Here is an 18,213-nt window from a genome sequence, read left to right on the forward strand (position 1 = left end):
AACTCAGCATTTACCATCGGCTGTGTCATAATAATCATCCACCTCCATCTTGTCACCTATCTCCGCCTCATCCATGCTTTTGTTATCTCCAGACACATCTACTCCAATGTTCTTCTCACTGCTCTCCCACATTCTACCTTCCATAAACTCAAACTCAGCTGCCTGTATCCTAACTCGCAACAACTCACTTTCACCTATTACCCCTGTGCTTACTGTCCTCCATATGTTCCTGCTCTACCAATGCTCCTGCAATGAGATTTTGTTATTCCCATCCTTATGTTCAACTCCCTCTATTGCTTCATCCCACCATACCTTCGTAACCTCTTCCAGCCCTACAACCCTCCAAGACGTCCGCAACACTCTATTTCTGGCCTTTGTGCAACCCCAATTTGCTTTATCCCAGCACTGGTGCTCATACCTTCAGAGATTTGGACTCTAAACCATGGGGTTCCCTTCTTAAATCTTTTTACTGCTCAATCTCTTTCTCCTCCTTTAAGTTGTCCCTTAAACCTACCTCTTTGACCAATCTTTTGGGAATCTGTCCTAATGCCTCCCTTTTTAGTTCAGTATTTGTTTGATAAAGGTTCTGTGAAGCACCTTGGGATGCTTTACTATGTTGAAGCTGCAATATAAATGCAAATTATTGTTTACTGTTTTTGCTTATATATACACATGAGCTTAAAGGCTACTTTCAGGTTCTAAATTCTGAAAATAACTTGATTGCTTTGAGTGTTTGGTGGTCAGAAAAGATGCAGATGCAGTAACACAATTTCTGTGTTAATCTTTTGTGTTACTCTTCTACAACAGCAATTTCTTATTCACAATCATTCCACATGGGATTGGGTGGTACAATATCTACCAAAAAACTTTGTACAGTATTGTGCTTTCATCATTTAATCTGTTGATCCAATCCCAGTCCAGAGGGAATGAGAAACAACCCAAGAATGCATATATTGATCTAAATCAATGGCTGGGATTGTGTACGTGTGTAAGTGTGTGAGGGCAGGAAATTATTTGATTCAAAAAATAAATATTCAAAGCAAACCTAGTCATCTGTCCCTTAAACACCCGGTTTTATACAGCATAATCAAATCAATCTGATTTTCTACCTAGTATCTTTATACCTCCCTGCAGCACCTTGGGATATTTCTATATTAAAGACACGACAGAAAAATGCCCCAACATGCTTCACAGAGCCATAATTAGACAAAATTTTATGCTGAGTCAAAAAAGGAGATATTTGGTGTGGCAATCAAAAACTTGATCTAAAAGGTGGGCTTTAAGAAGCATCTTAAGATGGAGGAGAGGGAAGTGAAGAGGCAGTTGGGCTTAGAAAGGGTATTCAACAGCATGGCTAAAAGGTGGTTAAAAGCATGGCCACCAACGTTGTGGTGAAAGGATGAAAAAAATGTTAGGATAAGAGACAGTGATAGAGGTGCATGAGGCTACAGAGGTAGGGAGCGATGAGGCAGCAAGTAGATTTAAATATGAGGATGAGAATTTTAAATTGGAGGCAGAGGTGAAGAGGAAGTCAACCTGGGTTAGTGGGAAATTGTTGATGGGTGAGCAGACTTGAACCAGATTAGATACTAGATTAGCAGGGGTTTGGATGAGTTGATGTTACAAAGAGTGAAGAATGGAAGCTGGCTAGTACATGGAACAGTCAAGTGTGGAGATGACAAAGGTATGGATGAAGGGGTCAGCGGGAGAGGGCTGAGGTGGCATGATGACAGTTATGGAGGTAAAAGGTGATCTTTGTGGTGGGTTGTATATGATATTGGAAGATCACCTTCAGATTGAATAAGACACTGATGTTGTGAACAGTCTGGATGAGCCTGAGACAAAGGCCTGGGAAAGGGATGCAAGGGGGTGAAGGCACTGAATTGGAGGTAATGCCGAAAATAATGGCTTTAGTTTCCCAATGCTTAAGTGGAGGAACGTACTTGATGGGTGTCCAAGCATCTTTCAGCATAATAATCATAAAAATTAAAAGGAAATACAGAATTTTGAGTATCTGATTAATTTGTACTCTTGTCCTCATTTTAAAGAAACAGGCCCACATAATTGGCATACATACATAATTATGTATGGTATAGTATGTGCGCTCTGCCCAAAGGTAATTTCTTTGCTCACTATCTGCTGGTGCTTCATCCTGAGCAGTTTTCTCGGCAGCTTTTGTCAGTAGTGGTTTGCCATTGCCTTTCACTCTCACAGGTAGGGATAGAAGGCAGCTCCCAAAATACCAGATCCAGAATGGAGATTGAACCCGCACTTTTATTCTGAACTACACAATAGTCTAGCCAACTGAGCTAACCAGCCCTTACATAATTATGTAATGCATATAAATATTGAGTCAAATCTGTCTTTGCCATAAAAAAATTAAATCTTATCAGAAATAATTCAAGCAATTTGTCAGAGGAGGCAATATTTTATTTCCCTTTTGAGGCAATAAAATTGTATCTTCCTTTAAACAAAAAAAAACTTGCTTATTTAAAAGAGGCCATTATTCTCTCGCTCAATTGTCAAAATATTTAACACCCTGCTAAATACATGGAAGGAGTTGAGAGACTATGTTTCCCACTGTATGTTCTCCAGAATCCACAGGGGTACAGTATTAGTGGATTTCCCCAATAAGAATGTTTTGGCAATTGCAATATATGTTTTGAGCATACCAGCTTCACTAAGTTAGGCCAATGAGGTCCGTTTTTAAAACTACCCAGTTTTTCTCCCCTCCTGAAGGTGTTGGTATATTGTTGGGGTTCAGTTTCACAGGTTCTCTCTGTTACCTCATCCTAATGGTCAGCCTTTGTATATGAGCTAGTCAGTAAATGTTGGTGACTCGACCACACTAACTACAAACCAGAATGCTGGGTTGGTCAAACACACATCAGCCACTTCCAGGCAAAGCTGCTGGATATCCCTCAGTTGACGTTTCCCACCCTTAGTTAGCAGCTATCCAAAGAGTTGACTGCCAATTTGAAGTGTCTTTGCAGCTGTCAATGTTGGCCAAGATCGGTTCACCCAACGCAGACTGGGGTTCAAACCTGGATCTTACTGACCTGATGGTTCAACAGAGTAAACTTGCTGAGCCATCCATGAATGGCTCACTGTCACCTTAACAACAAAAAGATTACACAACAGGTTCCCAGCAGCAAATGTTACATAGCCCACTACCTTCCTACAACACTGGCATCTAACCGGCAACATGGAAAATCATCCAGCTATGTTCTGCACACAAAAAAGTAAGACAAATCTAACCCAGTCAATTACCATCCGTCAGTCTACTTTTGATCGTCAGTAAAATGATGGAAGGGGTCATCGACAGTGCTATCAAGTGACACTTGTTTAGCAATAACCTGCTCACTGACGCCCAGTTTGGGTTCCACTAGGAATATTCAGCTCCTGACCTCATTACAGCTTTGGTTCAAACATGGACAAAAAAGCTGAACTCCTGAGGTGAGGTGACATCAAGGCTGCATTTGATCGAATGTGGCCTCAAGGAGCCCTAGCAAAACTGGAGTCAATAGGAATCAGGAGGAAAACTCTGCACTGGTTGAAGTCATACCTAGCACAAAGGAAGATAATTGTGGTTGTTGGATGTCAGTCATCTCAGTTCCAGGGCACCACAGCAAGAGTTCCACAGGGTAGTGTCCTAGGCCCAAGCATCTTCAGCTGTTTCATCAATAACCTTCCTTACATCATAAGGTCAGAAGTGAGGGCATTCATTGATGACTGCACAATGTTCAACATCATTTGCAACTCCTCAGATACTGAAGCAGTCCATGTCCAAATGCAGCAAGACCTGGACAATATCCAGGCATGGGTTGACAAGTGGCAAGTAACATTTGTGCCACATAAATGCCAGGCAATGTCCATCTCCATCAAGAGAGAATCTAACCATTGCCCCTTGATGTTCAATGGCATTGTCATCACTGAATCTCCCACCAACAACATCCTGGGGGCTTGCCATTGACCAAAAACTGAACTGGATTAGCCATATAAATACTGTGGCTACAAAAGCATGTCAGAGGCTGGGAATCCTACAGCAAATAACTCACCTCCTGACTCCCCAAAGCCTGTCCAACACCCGCGAAGCACAAGTCAGGAGTGTGGTTTCTCTCCACTTGCCTGGATAAGTGCAGCTCCAACAACACTCAAGAAGCTTGACACCATTCAGGATAATGCAGCCCACTTGATTGGCACCCCATCCACAAACATTCACTCCTTCTACCACCGATGCACAGTGGCACCAGCATGTACTATCTACAAGATGCACTGCAGGAACTCACCAAGTATCTTTAGCAAGCACCTTCCAATCCCATGCCCACTAACATCTAGAAGGGAAAGGGCAGCAGATAATGGGAGCACCATCACCTGGAAGTTCCCCTCCAAACCACTCACCATCCTGACTTGGAAATATATCACCATTCCTTCACTGTCACTGGGTCAAAATCCTGGAACTCCCTCTCTAACAGCGCTGTGGGTACACCTACACCACATGAACTGCAGTAGTTCAAGAAGGCAGCTCACCACCACCTTCTCAAGGGCAATTAGGGATGGGTAATAAATACTAGCCTACTCAGAGATGCCCACATCCCTTGAACGAATAAAAAAAAAACAACTGAAAAACAATGAACTGTCACATTTTAAAAACAACTGGTTAAATATGAACAGCAGCAGATCTCTGCCACTGACTCACAATAACCAAGATCATCCATTGGATCACTAGCAGGACCAGTTTCAATTAATCTAGTTAAAAAATGGCACCAGATCCTTTGAATTAATAATGTGTGTCTACATGGAAACAGGTGAAGGGATACGTGCATACATGCATACAATGAGCCTGAACTGCTTTTGCTTTTTCAATTACCAGCTATTCAAAGAATTAAATATTTGCTTCAGGGAACAGAGTCATCACACATTTGGGTACCTTCAGATAATGGTTGCTGAATAGAGATTAAAGGGATGCTGTATGGCAAAGTCTTGCAGGCACTACACCAGATCCCTCTACAGACACATGCAATGGGGCCAATTATCTATGCCGCTGCCACATCTCATGGTGAAAATTATTGATTTTTTAATGAAAATCAAGATCAAAGTATAAAACATGCTTCAATGAATTTTGTACTAGATTGGACACAGAATCCAAACTCAAAAGCACAGGTAGTGCAGCAGTTTGATACTAAAAGAAAAAAGACTTGCGCTTTCATGACCATTTCATTAGAAGTAATGAAGTACAGTCACTGTTGTAATGTCAGAAATGCAGCAGCTAATTTGCATACAACAAACTGCCACAAACAACAATGTGATAATGACCAGATAACCTGTTTTTTGTGATGTTGATTGAGGGATAAATATTGGCCAGGACACCAGGGATAACTCCCCTAACCTTCTCCGAAATAGTTCCCTGAAATCTTTTATTCCACCCGACTATGCAGATGTGACCTAGGTTTAACATGTCATCTAAAAGACAGCATGTCTGACAGTGCAGCACCCCCTCAGTAATGCACTGGTGGGTCAGCTTTGACTTTTGTGCTCAAGTCCTGAAGTGGGACTTGAACCCAGATTTTTGTGACTTAGAGGCAACTGTGCTGCTAACTGAGCCACAACTGACACAAAGGGAGAGAAGCAAGCATGAAGGCTACTCAATTTTTGTGTGACCAGGGCGCAAGCATTTATCCTCCAATGAAAATCATGCACAAAACTGAGTTTCCCGAACAGACATTTATCTGAAGACTTGCTATAGAGATAATGGACCCCCTTTAAAATCAAGTGCGCAACAGCACAATAAACAGGATGAGGGAGCTGCTTAAACCAGTGAGTTGCCTGCCCATACAAAGCAGCAAGGTCCCAGGTTCATTTCCCTGCCTGCACCGAGTTACCTGAGGGGAAGCAGTAGGAAGGTTACAATTGGTCTTTACACTCTGTATTAATCAGACCAAAACTGGCCTCGCCCTATTTGCTTTGCAGAAACACCTGATGGAATGTATGTGGATCTGGAGGGAATTGGGTTTGGTTGTGATTCCTCCAGTGCAAGAACGGCCTGCTGAAATTCACTGTCTACGTTCACCTGGGCATGATACCAGAGGGGAATCAGTAACCACGGAACTGTAGCCCAGAGTTCACTCTATCAAGATTCTAAAAAGAAAAATCTGGTATCCAGGCCCCATCTCCTGATCTTTCTATTCTACCCTTTCAAAAAGAATAAAAATATATTTTGTGTGCATTTGCTATTTTTTAAAATCTGAATAATAACAGCCTTCTGGATCACTGCCCGGAGTAAAATCTAAACTGTTGTCACCAAGTCAACTTGAAATGAATTCCTGCTTGAATAATAACAACAAAAACAAAAAACTGTGGATGCTGGAAATCCAAAACAAAAACAGAAACAGAAATACCTGGAAAAACTCTCAGCAGGTCTGGCAGCATCGGTGGAGAAGAGCACAGTTGACGTTTCGAGTCCTCATGACCCTTCAACAGAACTAAGTAAAAATAGGAAAGGGGTGAAATATAAACCCCCCCCCCAAACCAGATTATATTTCACCCCTTTCCTATTTTTACTTAGTTCTGTTGAAGGGTCATGGGGACTCGAAACGGCAATTGTGCTCTTCTCCGCCGATGCTGCCAGACCTGCTGAGTTTTTCCAGGTATTTCTGTTTTTGTTTTTGTTTCCTGCTTGAATAATGACAGCTGCTAGTAGTTTACAAATGAGTCCAAAGAGACTTGATCCTGGTACAGAGCAAGAGCAGGTGAGCTTCCTGAACACCACATTCAGAATTCTATACAGTCACTTAGGAAAGATTGGAGCACCACAAAAGACATGTGTCCACACATATACAATTAGACCCAGGAGATGCTTGATGGGCAGAATATTGTGTTGCTTTTACAGGAATAAAGCAAGCGTGTGTATCTGTAATGATAATCAAGCTGAATACAGAGGCAGTGAAACTTCCAAGCATGGGCACAACATTCTTTAACACACCTCTTTATAACCTTGGGCTGGAGCAGACGAGGTCAAAGTCTCCGTCCCGTCTTGGTGACATTGTTTTTCCTTCCTTTCTGAATCCTGATTCTGGCTCCGCACCCCAGTACAAGAAATGGGCAGATCAGTATTAAACTATTCAGACTTGACCTGACCTTACAGGAGGTTTGAGCCATTTGTGGTCCCTTGATGAATTAACCATTGTTCCTTTCAGACTCCAGATATGTCAGGAGTGGTGATGCAACTTGCAATGAAACAGTACCAAGTATTTTGAAAATAATTAATTGTTCCAAATACTGAGTGGCTACCAACATCACCTCCAAATATTTCACAAGTTCTAAGTACTGTCCCTTTGAGCACTGTGTTTCATTCTATATACCTGGTTTTCAAATATTAATATTCATAACACATGACAATTTTTCAAATTATGAATTAAAATAAATAAAATCTGCAAGAGCATAGATTTCTTTACAAATTGTATTCTTTAAATAAATGCACATAATTCAAATTGCTTCATTTCCTTTCCTCATGGTGCTGAAAGCTCACAGATTACCAAAGGGTTAAACTTAAATATGGCCATTCACTGGAGATAGAATATTCTTTAGACATGAATTGGCCAAATGACTAGACTATTAAAATGCCATCTGTTTTAGATCTGGCTCCAAAAAAAATTAAATTCACAAGCTATGGCAACTCCTGTACTGCATTCGGATGCTTAACCTCAGGGTGGTACGCAGTTTCCTGTGAAATAAATGCCTCCTTAAACAGGGCTTCCATTTTTGTAATATCTGTGCAAAGGTTTACTCCCAAATATTTCAATATGCAGCATGAAGCCTAAAGCACACCAGCTTTCTATTCTGGCAAACATCCAGTTTCTTTCAATCCCACAGTATAAGCCACACCTCCAGTGCCTAATTAGAATCCTACAACTCTAGATGGAAGCTCATATGCCAGTGCAATTTTTACACCAATTTACATAATATATTTAAACTAAAGATGCAAATTCAATGCAGTTGTGCAATGGGAGGATTTGCAATGAAAATGCTAAATCCTTGCTTGGAATTGCACAGAAAAATGTTCTATTTTATAATTGAAAAATAGGGGATGTGGTTATAGGGGCAGGCGTGTGCTGTTGATATTCCTGCAGTTGCAGTTTTTATTTAATTTTATATATTTTCTGGTCTAATTATTTATCCTTTTGTTCGAAGTGTATTATGTTTCTGGTTACTAAACTTGCTGCCTTTACTGCCTTTACTACACCAACTTATGCATTAAATGTTCTTTTAATTTTTCACCAAGGTGCAATGCCCTTGAGTCTCATCTCAGCTGTTGCTTGTGAGGTCTGGTATAAATGTGCTCAGTCTCTCCCAGAGCAGGGGTATGACATTTTCTCCTGCTTTTACTGCACCAGCCAACACAACTAAAAAAACACTAATTTCAATTTTCCTTCCATTTAAATCCCGTCTTACTTCAGACTTTCTGATCAGGTTCTACTTATGGAAGAAAGAATGAACTCAAATTGATATGGCGCCTTTCTTGGACTTAGGACACAACAACGTGCTTTACAATGAAGTACTTTTGAAGTGTAATCATCTCTTGTAATGGAGGAAGCGCAGCAGCTAATTAACAGACAGTAAAATCCCACAAACAACAATGTGACAGGGGTTGGATAATATCTTTTAATGGTGTTTGTTGAGGGATAAAATTTGATCAAAACACTTGAGAAAACTGCTATGTTCTTCTTCAAATAGTGCCGTGGGATCTTTTATGTTCACCTGATTAGTCAGATATAGTGTCATCTGACATTAACAGTAACTGTGGCAAAGCCAAGAGAATATTGGCACGCCTGTGACAGGCAGATGAAAACGTCAAAGCAAGGAAGTGGTACATCAGTGGAAGTGTATTGGGTCAATATTTGAAGGACATGCAGTTCCCTTGCTATTAATCTATTTATGAATTAGCACTCAGTATTTTCAAGACTAGGGCTTTTATCAATTACAATTTTATTCTCCCAAAATAAACCACCATTTGACAACAAGGAGTCAAGTAAAATAATAGGTGCACATTTCTGCTTACTATGCACATCAATTCAAGGCTTTAATGGATCATTCGTTAGGATGCAGACGTGTTGCCCAGGCTCCATAATCAATAAGGAACATTTTAGACTTTAGTAACAATAGCTATTTGTAAAATTAAATTTAACATCTTGAATATAAACTGCAGATTTATTTATTAAGATTGATGTTGGTCTTGCTGGTCTGAACGGACTTGTGCCGCTGGTTGAATTCCAAACTTCCTGTTCACAAGGGTCTGATGAGGTGAATTCAGCTAGTTTGACAAAAGTCCTGTAACACCCCTTTGATATTAAATTAGAAAGGTGGATATGTAATATTTTGAATAAGCGTGTCAGCCAATTAAAATTTTAAAAAGTATGTGGTGAACACATCTTTATTAAAGGTTTGCAATATTGATGCTATGCTTTTTAATTAATGAGATTTCTTCAATCTGGATTGGCTACCACATGCTTCATTTTTTAGCATTATGAAAAAGAAATTTGAAACAACATATATATAAAGCACCTTTAAGTTAATAAAACATCCCAAAGCACAGGAGCATTATGAAACAAAATATGAAAAATTTATTGAAAGTGAACTTTCATTTACATTAACTGAATTGTTTGGCAAATGTAAAAAAATTGCTAAACTCCTCAGTTAGAATGTAGCACAGAAAGAAGCCTTTCGGGCCAACTGTGCTGAAACAACCTTCCCAAGGGTGATTAGCAATGGGCAATAAATGCTGGCATAGCCAGGGTTGCCTGCATCGCATGAACAAATAAAACAAAGTTAATACTCCACACGATTCTCCTCTTATGATCACTAATACCACACAAAGAAGGTTAAATGAAAGGCATTTAGCAAGTCCTCAATTGCTGAGAGAAAGCAGCAAAGGGGGGGATGAAGGAAGGAAGACTTGCAGGCCAGGGATGTAGCACCTGTGAATAAAGGGGAACCGGGTCCATATCAAAGGTTATTGCAGAAAGTAAAAGCTCATGGTGGAGGGGGTAGCATATTGGCGAGGATAGGTGATCGGCTAGCTAACAGGAAACAGAGAGTAAGCATAAATGGGTCGTTTTCTGGTTGGCAAGAATCCCCACAGGGATCAGTGCTAGGGCCTCAATTTTTTACAATTTATATAAATAACTTGGATGAAAGGACCGAAGATATGGTTGCTAAATTTGCTGATGACACAAAGATAGATGGGAAAATAAGTTGTGAAGAGAAAATAAGGAGGCTACAAAGGGATATGGATAGGTTAAGTGAGTGGGCAAAAATCTGGCAAATGGAGTATAATGTGGGAAAATGTGAAATTGTTCATTTTGGCAGGAAGAATAAAAGAGAAGTATATTATCTAAATGGTGACAGATTGCAAAGCTCTGAGATGCGGCGGGATCTGGGTGTCCTAGTGCATGAATCACAAAAGGTGAATATGCAGATACAGCAGGTAATTAGGAAAGCTAATAGAATGTCATTAATTATTACGAGGGGAATTGAATACAAAAGTAGGGAAGTTATGATTCAATTATACAGAGCACTAGTGAGCCCACATCTGAAGCGCTGTGTATGGTATTGGTCTCCTTATTTAAGGAAGAATGCAAATACGTTGGAAGCAGTTCAGAGAAGGTTTACTAGACTAATACCTGGTGGGTTGTCTTATGAGGAAAGGTTGGACAGGCTAGGCATGTATCCGCTGGAGTTTAGAAGAGTAAGAGGCGACTTGATTCAAACATATAGGATCCTGAGGGGTGTTGACAGGGTAGATGTGGAAAGGATGTTTCCTCTTGTGGGAGAATCTAGAACTAGGGGCCACTGTTTGAAAATAAGATGTTGCCTATTTAAAACAGGGATGAAGAGAAATTTTTCTCTCAGAGGGTTGATTGTCTTTGGAACTTTTTCCCTCAAAAGGGGTGGAAGCAGGGTCTCTGGATACTTTTAAGGCAGAGCTAGATAGATTCTTGATAAACAAGGGGGTGATGCAGGCTTTGAAAATTAAAATGAGTACAGCATCTTGAAATCACTTTCCTGAGGCATGGAAGTCAATCAAGTTCAGAAAATGCATGAGAGTGTGAGGCCTTTTATGGGTGAAGAGATCTGATGTAGTATTCTAAATGACTTGTCATTTGTGGAAGTTTGGGATGAGGTAGTTGACCAGGGGAGTGTTAAGCTCGGAGTCAAGTGTCAAAAGCATGGACAAGGGTTTCAGCTGCAGCGGGGAAGGAGTGATAAAGTGGAACCAGTTGTACAAGTGGTAAAAAAAGGTCTAGGAAAGGAATGAAGGAGGTAGCTCAACTTGAGGTCATGTAGTATATTTACCCCCAATACTTAACCAGAGAGACACCTGGGATGTTGGACAGAGCAAAGACTAAGAGACATGTAGGTGCTAATGGGAGCCACCAAAATTAACTTTGGCTTTTACAGTCAGCCAAATTAGCTCGATTCAGTTGACAACACTCTTGCCACTGCATCAGAAAGTGTGTTTAAGCCTCACTACAAGCTTGAGCCTACAGTCCAATATATCAGTGCAGTCAATAGTGAGGGAGTGCTCCATTGTCTGAGGTACCAGCTATCAGATGAGATGTAAAACTGAGGACCTATCTGCCTACTTGGATGAACAAAAACATTGCTCAAACGTTCTCTTGACCTGGGAAACATCCTTCCCTCAAACCACCATCAAGTAACGGAGGCTGAATTTAGTGGTGGTGGTGTGGGTCAGCAGGACCAGAGGCCACATCTTGCCAGCAGCAGCCAATTAATGGCTGCCACCTGGCCTCCTGCCCCAGTTAATGACAGTTGCCCACCTCCTGGAGTTACTGGCCAATCACACATCTGGCAGCTCAGCAGTCTCAGCTGCACCATTGGGAGTGCTGGTCACTGCTGGCAGTGCACCTGAAGGAGGAGGAAGCTGTAGCGATGGACGGGAGCCCTCGCAACTAGATAAGTGGGGTCTGAGGGGAGCAGAGGCCCTGGTAAGGAGGGGAGGGTGTGAGTTGGTAAGGGCAAGCAGCAGGGGTGCTCATTGCCACCTGGGAGGCCCTCCATAGGCCAAAGAGAGCGCATAAAGGAGGCCCCATTACACCCCACCACCCCCACCTCTGGGAGGCTGCCAGGGTTTACCTCGTGGTCTCCACCTCACATTGGAGAGCCAGCTCAGAAGACGCTCTTAATTGACCACTTAAGTAGCTCAATTGACCTCTGGGCAGGAGGGATGTCCATCATCTTCCCCACCACTGGTAAGATGGCATGGTGGTGGGAAGACGACTCCACCCACAACCTTCTCTCACCATTTTACGGATCCCCCCTGCCTCCCAGCCGATCACAGAGGGCTGGTGAAATCCAGCCCTTGATTATTTGGTTATTGAGTAATTTGCTGTTTGTGGAATCTTGCTGTGCAGAAATCTTTTGCCACATTGCATCACAACTGAAGTTGACCTCCAAGTATGCCTACCTAATCATCGATTGGAAAATGCTTTTGGATATCCTGATGATTTGACAAGGTGCAAAAAAGATGCCAAGGCTTAATCAGTGAAAGTAGCCAAGCTATTCAGCTGTAACAGCATCACAGGCCAGCCCAAATTTGACCTCAGCTGATGTTCACAAATGCAGATTTTTCAACAGTGGACACTGGACAGAGGTCAGAAACAACAAATCTTTCTGAATTTTCCCTTCCCGTGCCCATGGCCATATGCCAACTGAACTATCTCTTAACCCTGCGCCAGCCAAGATTAGTTACCTTAGTATGGCCTTGACTAGCCCAATCTGTCTGCTACAGCTCCACACTGGCCAATGCACAACTGAGCTATTGAGCAGTTCATGGGTGTGGTCTTTGGTATGTGTGCAGCCGTTATATTTAATCATTCTGCTACTTCAGTCAACTGCCTGTTACCCAGGTAAATTATTTTCATTAAACTGATCATTCGAATCATGGCAAACTAAGACCGCTGTGACATAGATGGTAAACTTCCTTTGGGAAAGAAACAAACTTTCAAAAACTGATGAGGGAATGAAGGGATCAGATCAACCCCATTGCTTAATGTTCCATTATGACCACTCCATGAATGATAGTTTTGGTGCTTATGTGTGAAGCCATTCCATCATAGGATTTTTATTAGCCGCACCCAAAAATCTCTTACTGATAATATAAATATTAACATACTTCTTTGCTGGCATAATGAAATCTGTAGCCAGTGTATGAAAGCAGTTAGCTAAGCTCAGAACATTTTCAGTGGCTGCTGAGTGAATCAACTCATACCTACTCCAAGAAGCTGCTTTATTTACATAATCTTTCGGCTAGAATGATTCATCTAAAATCGATCTTAGCTGGCGTTTAGGGAAAGCAACTCTAGTCAATGGGAAGTGGTCTCACATTATCATTGATCACTATGCCTCCACAAAGCCACTTTTTGCAGTAACAAGTTCCAGAGGAGTGCTTGAATTTCGCTTAAAACAATAACATCTCAAATTTACCTCAAATGACAAATTTACCCAAAAAGAAATCAATACTGTATTAATGGCCATTGTTCTCTACAACAGTCTGCATAAAATATGATTGACAGCTATGCATAACTTCATTTAAATGTCTACTGACTAGCAACTGTTTTACTATGCTTGAGAAGATCACACAACTGTAACCAAGCATGAGAACAGCACAAAGCACACCATAAATAGAATTCAATCATAAACTCTTAACTGGTTCAGTACAAAATGTATACTTTGGAGCACAGCTCTATTTTTGATACACAACTATTTGGAGTCAAATGTTCAGCAGTATAATAATGATCACTTTTGCCTAAATATAAAAATAGATTTGTTCTGGTGAGAAAAAGGCAATGTGCATAGCAGAGCCAAGTGCCTCTCAGACAGCTGTCTGCTGGCTGTTTCAGGAATAAAGAGTCAGATTCTGGCATATCCTACCTTAACAAACAACTCTATCAAAGGATCCTTGTGTCCGTCCACTCCATTCTGTGGGGTCGAGTGAGCCATGATGAAGTAACTTCAAGATCTCTTCTATAGTCCACTGATTCTGACTTTTCACCCAAGTTAACAGACTCTTTCCTTTTCTCTTACTGTGATAAATTCAGCCCAGCTGCTACGAACCACTCTTCAGCAAAAAGAGAGATTCCCTCTTGCTTTCCTGAGCCTGTTCAAACAGTATTGTTCTTGGTCTGTCTGCCTGTGGTAATATGAGTGTCTGTCTCTCTCTCTCTCTCTCTCTTCAGTGAGATGCTTTCTTTAGCCACGTCCTGGGGAACTGGGTGGCGAAGTCTGGAGCTGAGCAGTTTCCTCTGCTCACTCTACATGGTCATTGTGTGGAGCACAAATTCGCTGAGGGAAAAAAAAGCAGCTGGAATATTTAAAGCTGGTGATGTCATCCAGTACAGGGCAGGCCTTTGGAGAGCGTCAAAGCACAAAGCATTAGCAGTCAACAAATCAGATATAGCTAGACCAAAAATGTACAAGTCTGGGCTATACCTAAACTTATCTAATGTAATTTGCACTTAAGCTCACTGATTAGAGACAGAGTCTAAGAGGTCAGGGAGCTCAGAAAATCCCACATTAAAATGTAAAAGTATAATCTCTCATCACATATTTTTAAATCAACTAACAAGCAGAGGGGTTTTCACACACACACACACACACACACACACACAATCTTTTTTTCTTCTGTACAGTAGTCTATTTCTCCTTCCCCTCTCAAGTGTCTTGGAGTATTTTCCTATGTTAAGAGTGCTATCCAATTGTAAGTTGTTGTTGCATTTGTGTACTCTGAAAAACTGTGCTGCTGTACAATTACAGCAAAGATCTTTCTTTAAACATTTAATTCAAAGAACAGTGCTCAGAAGGCACATTCTGATTTGTTATATCATCAGCTCAGCTGGACAAACATTGGATGTATTATTTCGTTTTCTTCATTAAAACAATATGGGTGATGCACTTCAAATATTATACAAAATTTACTGTTAAACTGGTTTTCAGGCTAATTGCAACATTGTTAGATATCAGTACCTTTGAACATTTGCTATTTCAGCATATTCCTCCTCTGGATCTGCACATCAAGTTTTATCAGAATGTACAGTAAGTTTTCTCAGATCTCTGAAAATTCGACAGTATGGAAAGCAGCATAATATCGGTGAGGCGGTGCTACCTTTGCCAGAATCAAAACCTTAGGAGGCAACAGTGCCTCTGCCAATAAGTGTAGACACTGTCACTCGCAATTATATTCTGACCACGAGGAAAGTACCACACATGCTCTTGGATCTCCAGTGCCTCCCACCCAATGCTGGAAGCCCCAACATACTTGCAGAACAGCTTTAAGCAGAAACAGTCCTGTGAGTTATAGACACTGTCGTTTGTAGTTAGGCACATAAAACTGGCTGTTGGGGAAATGGTTGCAAATTGGAAAGAGTAGAGGCTGCAACTGAGAAGGGAATTGCTAAGTCAGAGTAAAGAGAACTTCACTTTCTATCATATCTCTACCATCTAGGTCTGGGAGTTATAAGATCACAGGTGGGTAAAAAGAGCTTCATTTTTCCACCAGTAACAGCCCCCCCAGCTGGAGGAATACACAGACGGGGCTGAATTTTCACCGCAGAGACAGGAAATAGGAGTAGGTCTGTTATTGGGTCAGAAACCCGCCTCCACATGGGAAACTGATTAAAGTTCAGGTTTTCATGGGGGTGGGCCCTCAATTGATGTGGAGACCAATTTCCTGTTCACTTAGAGTCTGTGGAGGCCAAATGGGGGTGGGTTAGATGAATAGTGGGAGACATTTTAGACAGCCATCACTGAGGCTGCTGGTTGTCCTGATGGAGGGATCTGTAGATTATTCCAAAGCCTTCCACAGCACCAGAGGGAAGCAAGATGTCACAGGGGAGCCAGAGGCCTGGCACCTGGGGCAGACCTGCCCACTCATTGATATTGACCTGGGATTAATGCTGGAGAACATGAGGGAGAGAAAGGAGGTCTTTCTTCTCGGATGGTGGCAGGAGGAGTCCATCTCATCATGTAGCGGGGCAGCCTTCTGTTCAGCATCATCTCCTTTTGTCTCCAATTCTCCCTCCTCCTGTTCCTCCCTCGATCAGATGTCTCTTTCCAGGGCTTCACTGGCCCCAAGCTGAATGCCAATCTGGAGGACCACCACAATGACAGAAACATTTGCAAGAGGCTATGGGAGAGTGCCACCTAACTGGCCCAGGCGTCAGAATCACATCTTCAGAAGTTCATTGGCTGTCCTGCTGAGTAGGTGACATTGGTTGCACCACCTCTGTCTGGGACTTCCCCGAGATGCATCAGTCGCCATCTCATGAAGGAATATCTTTTGTGCCCTAGGATCCAACAACTTTGGACACTGGAGATCTGAGGCAGCGTGCACTGGCAGAGGACGAAGGAGGCGTGGCAGCTGCCATGAAAGTGAGCGCACACATAGGGCAGGATTTTTCTCTCGCCGCACGGGTGCATGCCCGACCCAAATGAGAGTAAAATAGTGCGTGATGGCGTCCGGCGAGCGTCCAGATGTCATCACGCACTCTCGCCATATTTCGCTTGGCGGGCACGCGCAAGAGGTGGCAGCGCCCCCACTGACAATTAAGAGGCCTATTAAGGCCCTTAATCAATTAATTAAATTGGATTTTTCACTGCCCATCCAACCGTTTGGCTGGAAGGGTGGTGGGCAAAAAGGCCAAGCGACCTTTGGATTTTTTACGAAACCTCATCCATGGGCGGGATGAGGTTTCCAACAGGAATTAAAAATAAAATAAAAACGTTTAAATCTCATTTATAATATGTTCTGGCTCATGTGACAGAGGCACATGAGGGGACAAGTTCACTTTATTTTTTAAATCTTTATTTGTACTGTTCTAAATCTTCAGGTCCCTGAAGCAGCTCTGTGCCTTCAGAAAGCTTTTAGTACGCGCACAAGTGCACATGCGCAAACTTCTGAGCTCGCCCTCCTCCTGCCCTCACCCCGGCAGGGCTCAGCGTTGCAGCAAACGATTCATGCTAGCTGGCCGTTAGTTGGCCACCTGTGAAATTGCAGTCAGGCCAGATCGCGGGCGACGGTTGGTTCTGTGACCGCTCCCAGACCCACCCGCCGCACCCACCCAACGAGGGCAAAATTCAGCCCATAGAATCACAGGATTTTTACGGCGCTGAAGGAGGCCATTCAGCCCATCATGTCTGCACCGGCTCTCCAAATGAGCAGCCTTACTTAGTGCCATTCTCCTGCCTTTTCCCTATAACCTTGCACATTGTTTCTATTCAAATAATCATCAAATGCCTTCTTGAAGGCTTTGATTGAACCTGCCACCACCACACTCCCAGGCAGTGCATTCCAGACTCAAACTACTCGCTGTATGTAAAAGTTTTTTCTCACGCCACATTTGTTTCTTTTGCAAATCACTTTAAACCTGTGATCTCTCGTTCTCGATCCCTTGACATAGGGGAACAGTTTCTCCCTGTCCACTCTATCGAGCCCCCTCATGATTTTCAACACCTCCATCATATCTCCTCTTAACCTTCTGCTCTCCAAGGAGAACGGTCCCAACCTCTCCAATCTATCTTCATAACTCAAGTTTGCCATCCCTGAAATCATTCTTGTAAACCTCTTCTGCACTCTCTCCAATGCGATCACATCCTTCCTATAGTGTGGCACCCAGAACTGTACACAATATTCCAGCTGAGGTCTAACTAATGTCTACTATAAACTTGGCATAACTTTCCTGCTCTTGGTGAGGGACTGCCCATGGCACTGCACAGGTGGCAGAGAGAGTGGGCACTTAGTGCTCGGGTTTTGAACAGTGTCAGAGTCCTTTAGCAACGTGGGGGCACAAGACACTAGACTGTCAAGGACAATTGGACAACCAATTGTCTGGACAACCTGTCCAGACAGAAGGCTCCAGCTGGCAATGGGGGCATGACTGTCAGATTTTGGACCCAGTGGTGATGAGAAGCAACACCCTTTACGTAGTTACATAGTGGAAGCTTTTATTATGGTCACAAATCAGTTGGGCATTGATGGAGTCGAAGGTCTTCCTGTTGGTAGGTCTCACTGGCCGGTCACTTGGTGCCTTGATCGCCAAATTGGTACAATCGAAAATGTCCTGCATCTGGGGGAATCCACTACTGTCTGTCCCTGTGAGGCCATGTCTCTCATTACATGTATGTGATGCCCAGCTCTGG

The 18,213-nt window shown here is 42.4% G+C and overlaps 1 protein-coding gene across 1 annotated transcript in view; it reads right to left on the bottom strand.

Moving 5' to 3' along the window:
- clic4 (chloride intracellular channel 4) overlaps positions 1–14,352 on the bottom strand; it is a 137,362-nt gene extending 123,010 nt beyond the window's left edge. Inside the window, exon 1 of the mRNA XM_041212916.1 lies at positions 13,951–14,352. Coding sequence (XP_041068850.1) covers positions 13,951–14,019 — 69 coding nt within the window. The 5' untranslated portion in view covers positions 14,020–14,352. The remainder of the gene's footprint in view (positions 1–13,950) is intronic.
- Between the last annotated feature and the right edge of the window lie 3,861 nt (positions 14,353–18,213).

Source organism: Carcharodon carcharias, chromosome 19, assembly GCF_017639515.1.
Source record: "Carcharodon carcharias isolate sCarCar2 chromosome 19, sCarCar2.pri, whole genome shotgun sequence".
Classification (NCBI taxonomy): domain Eukaryota; kingdom Metazoa; phylum Chordata; class Chondrichthyes; order Lamniformes; family Lamnidae; genus Carcharodon; species Carcharodon carcharias.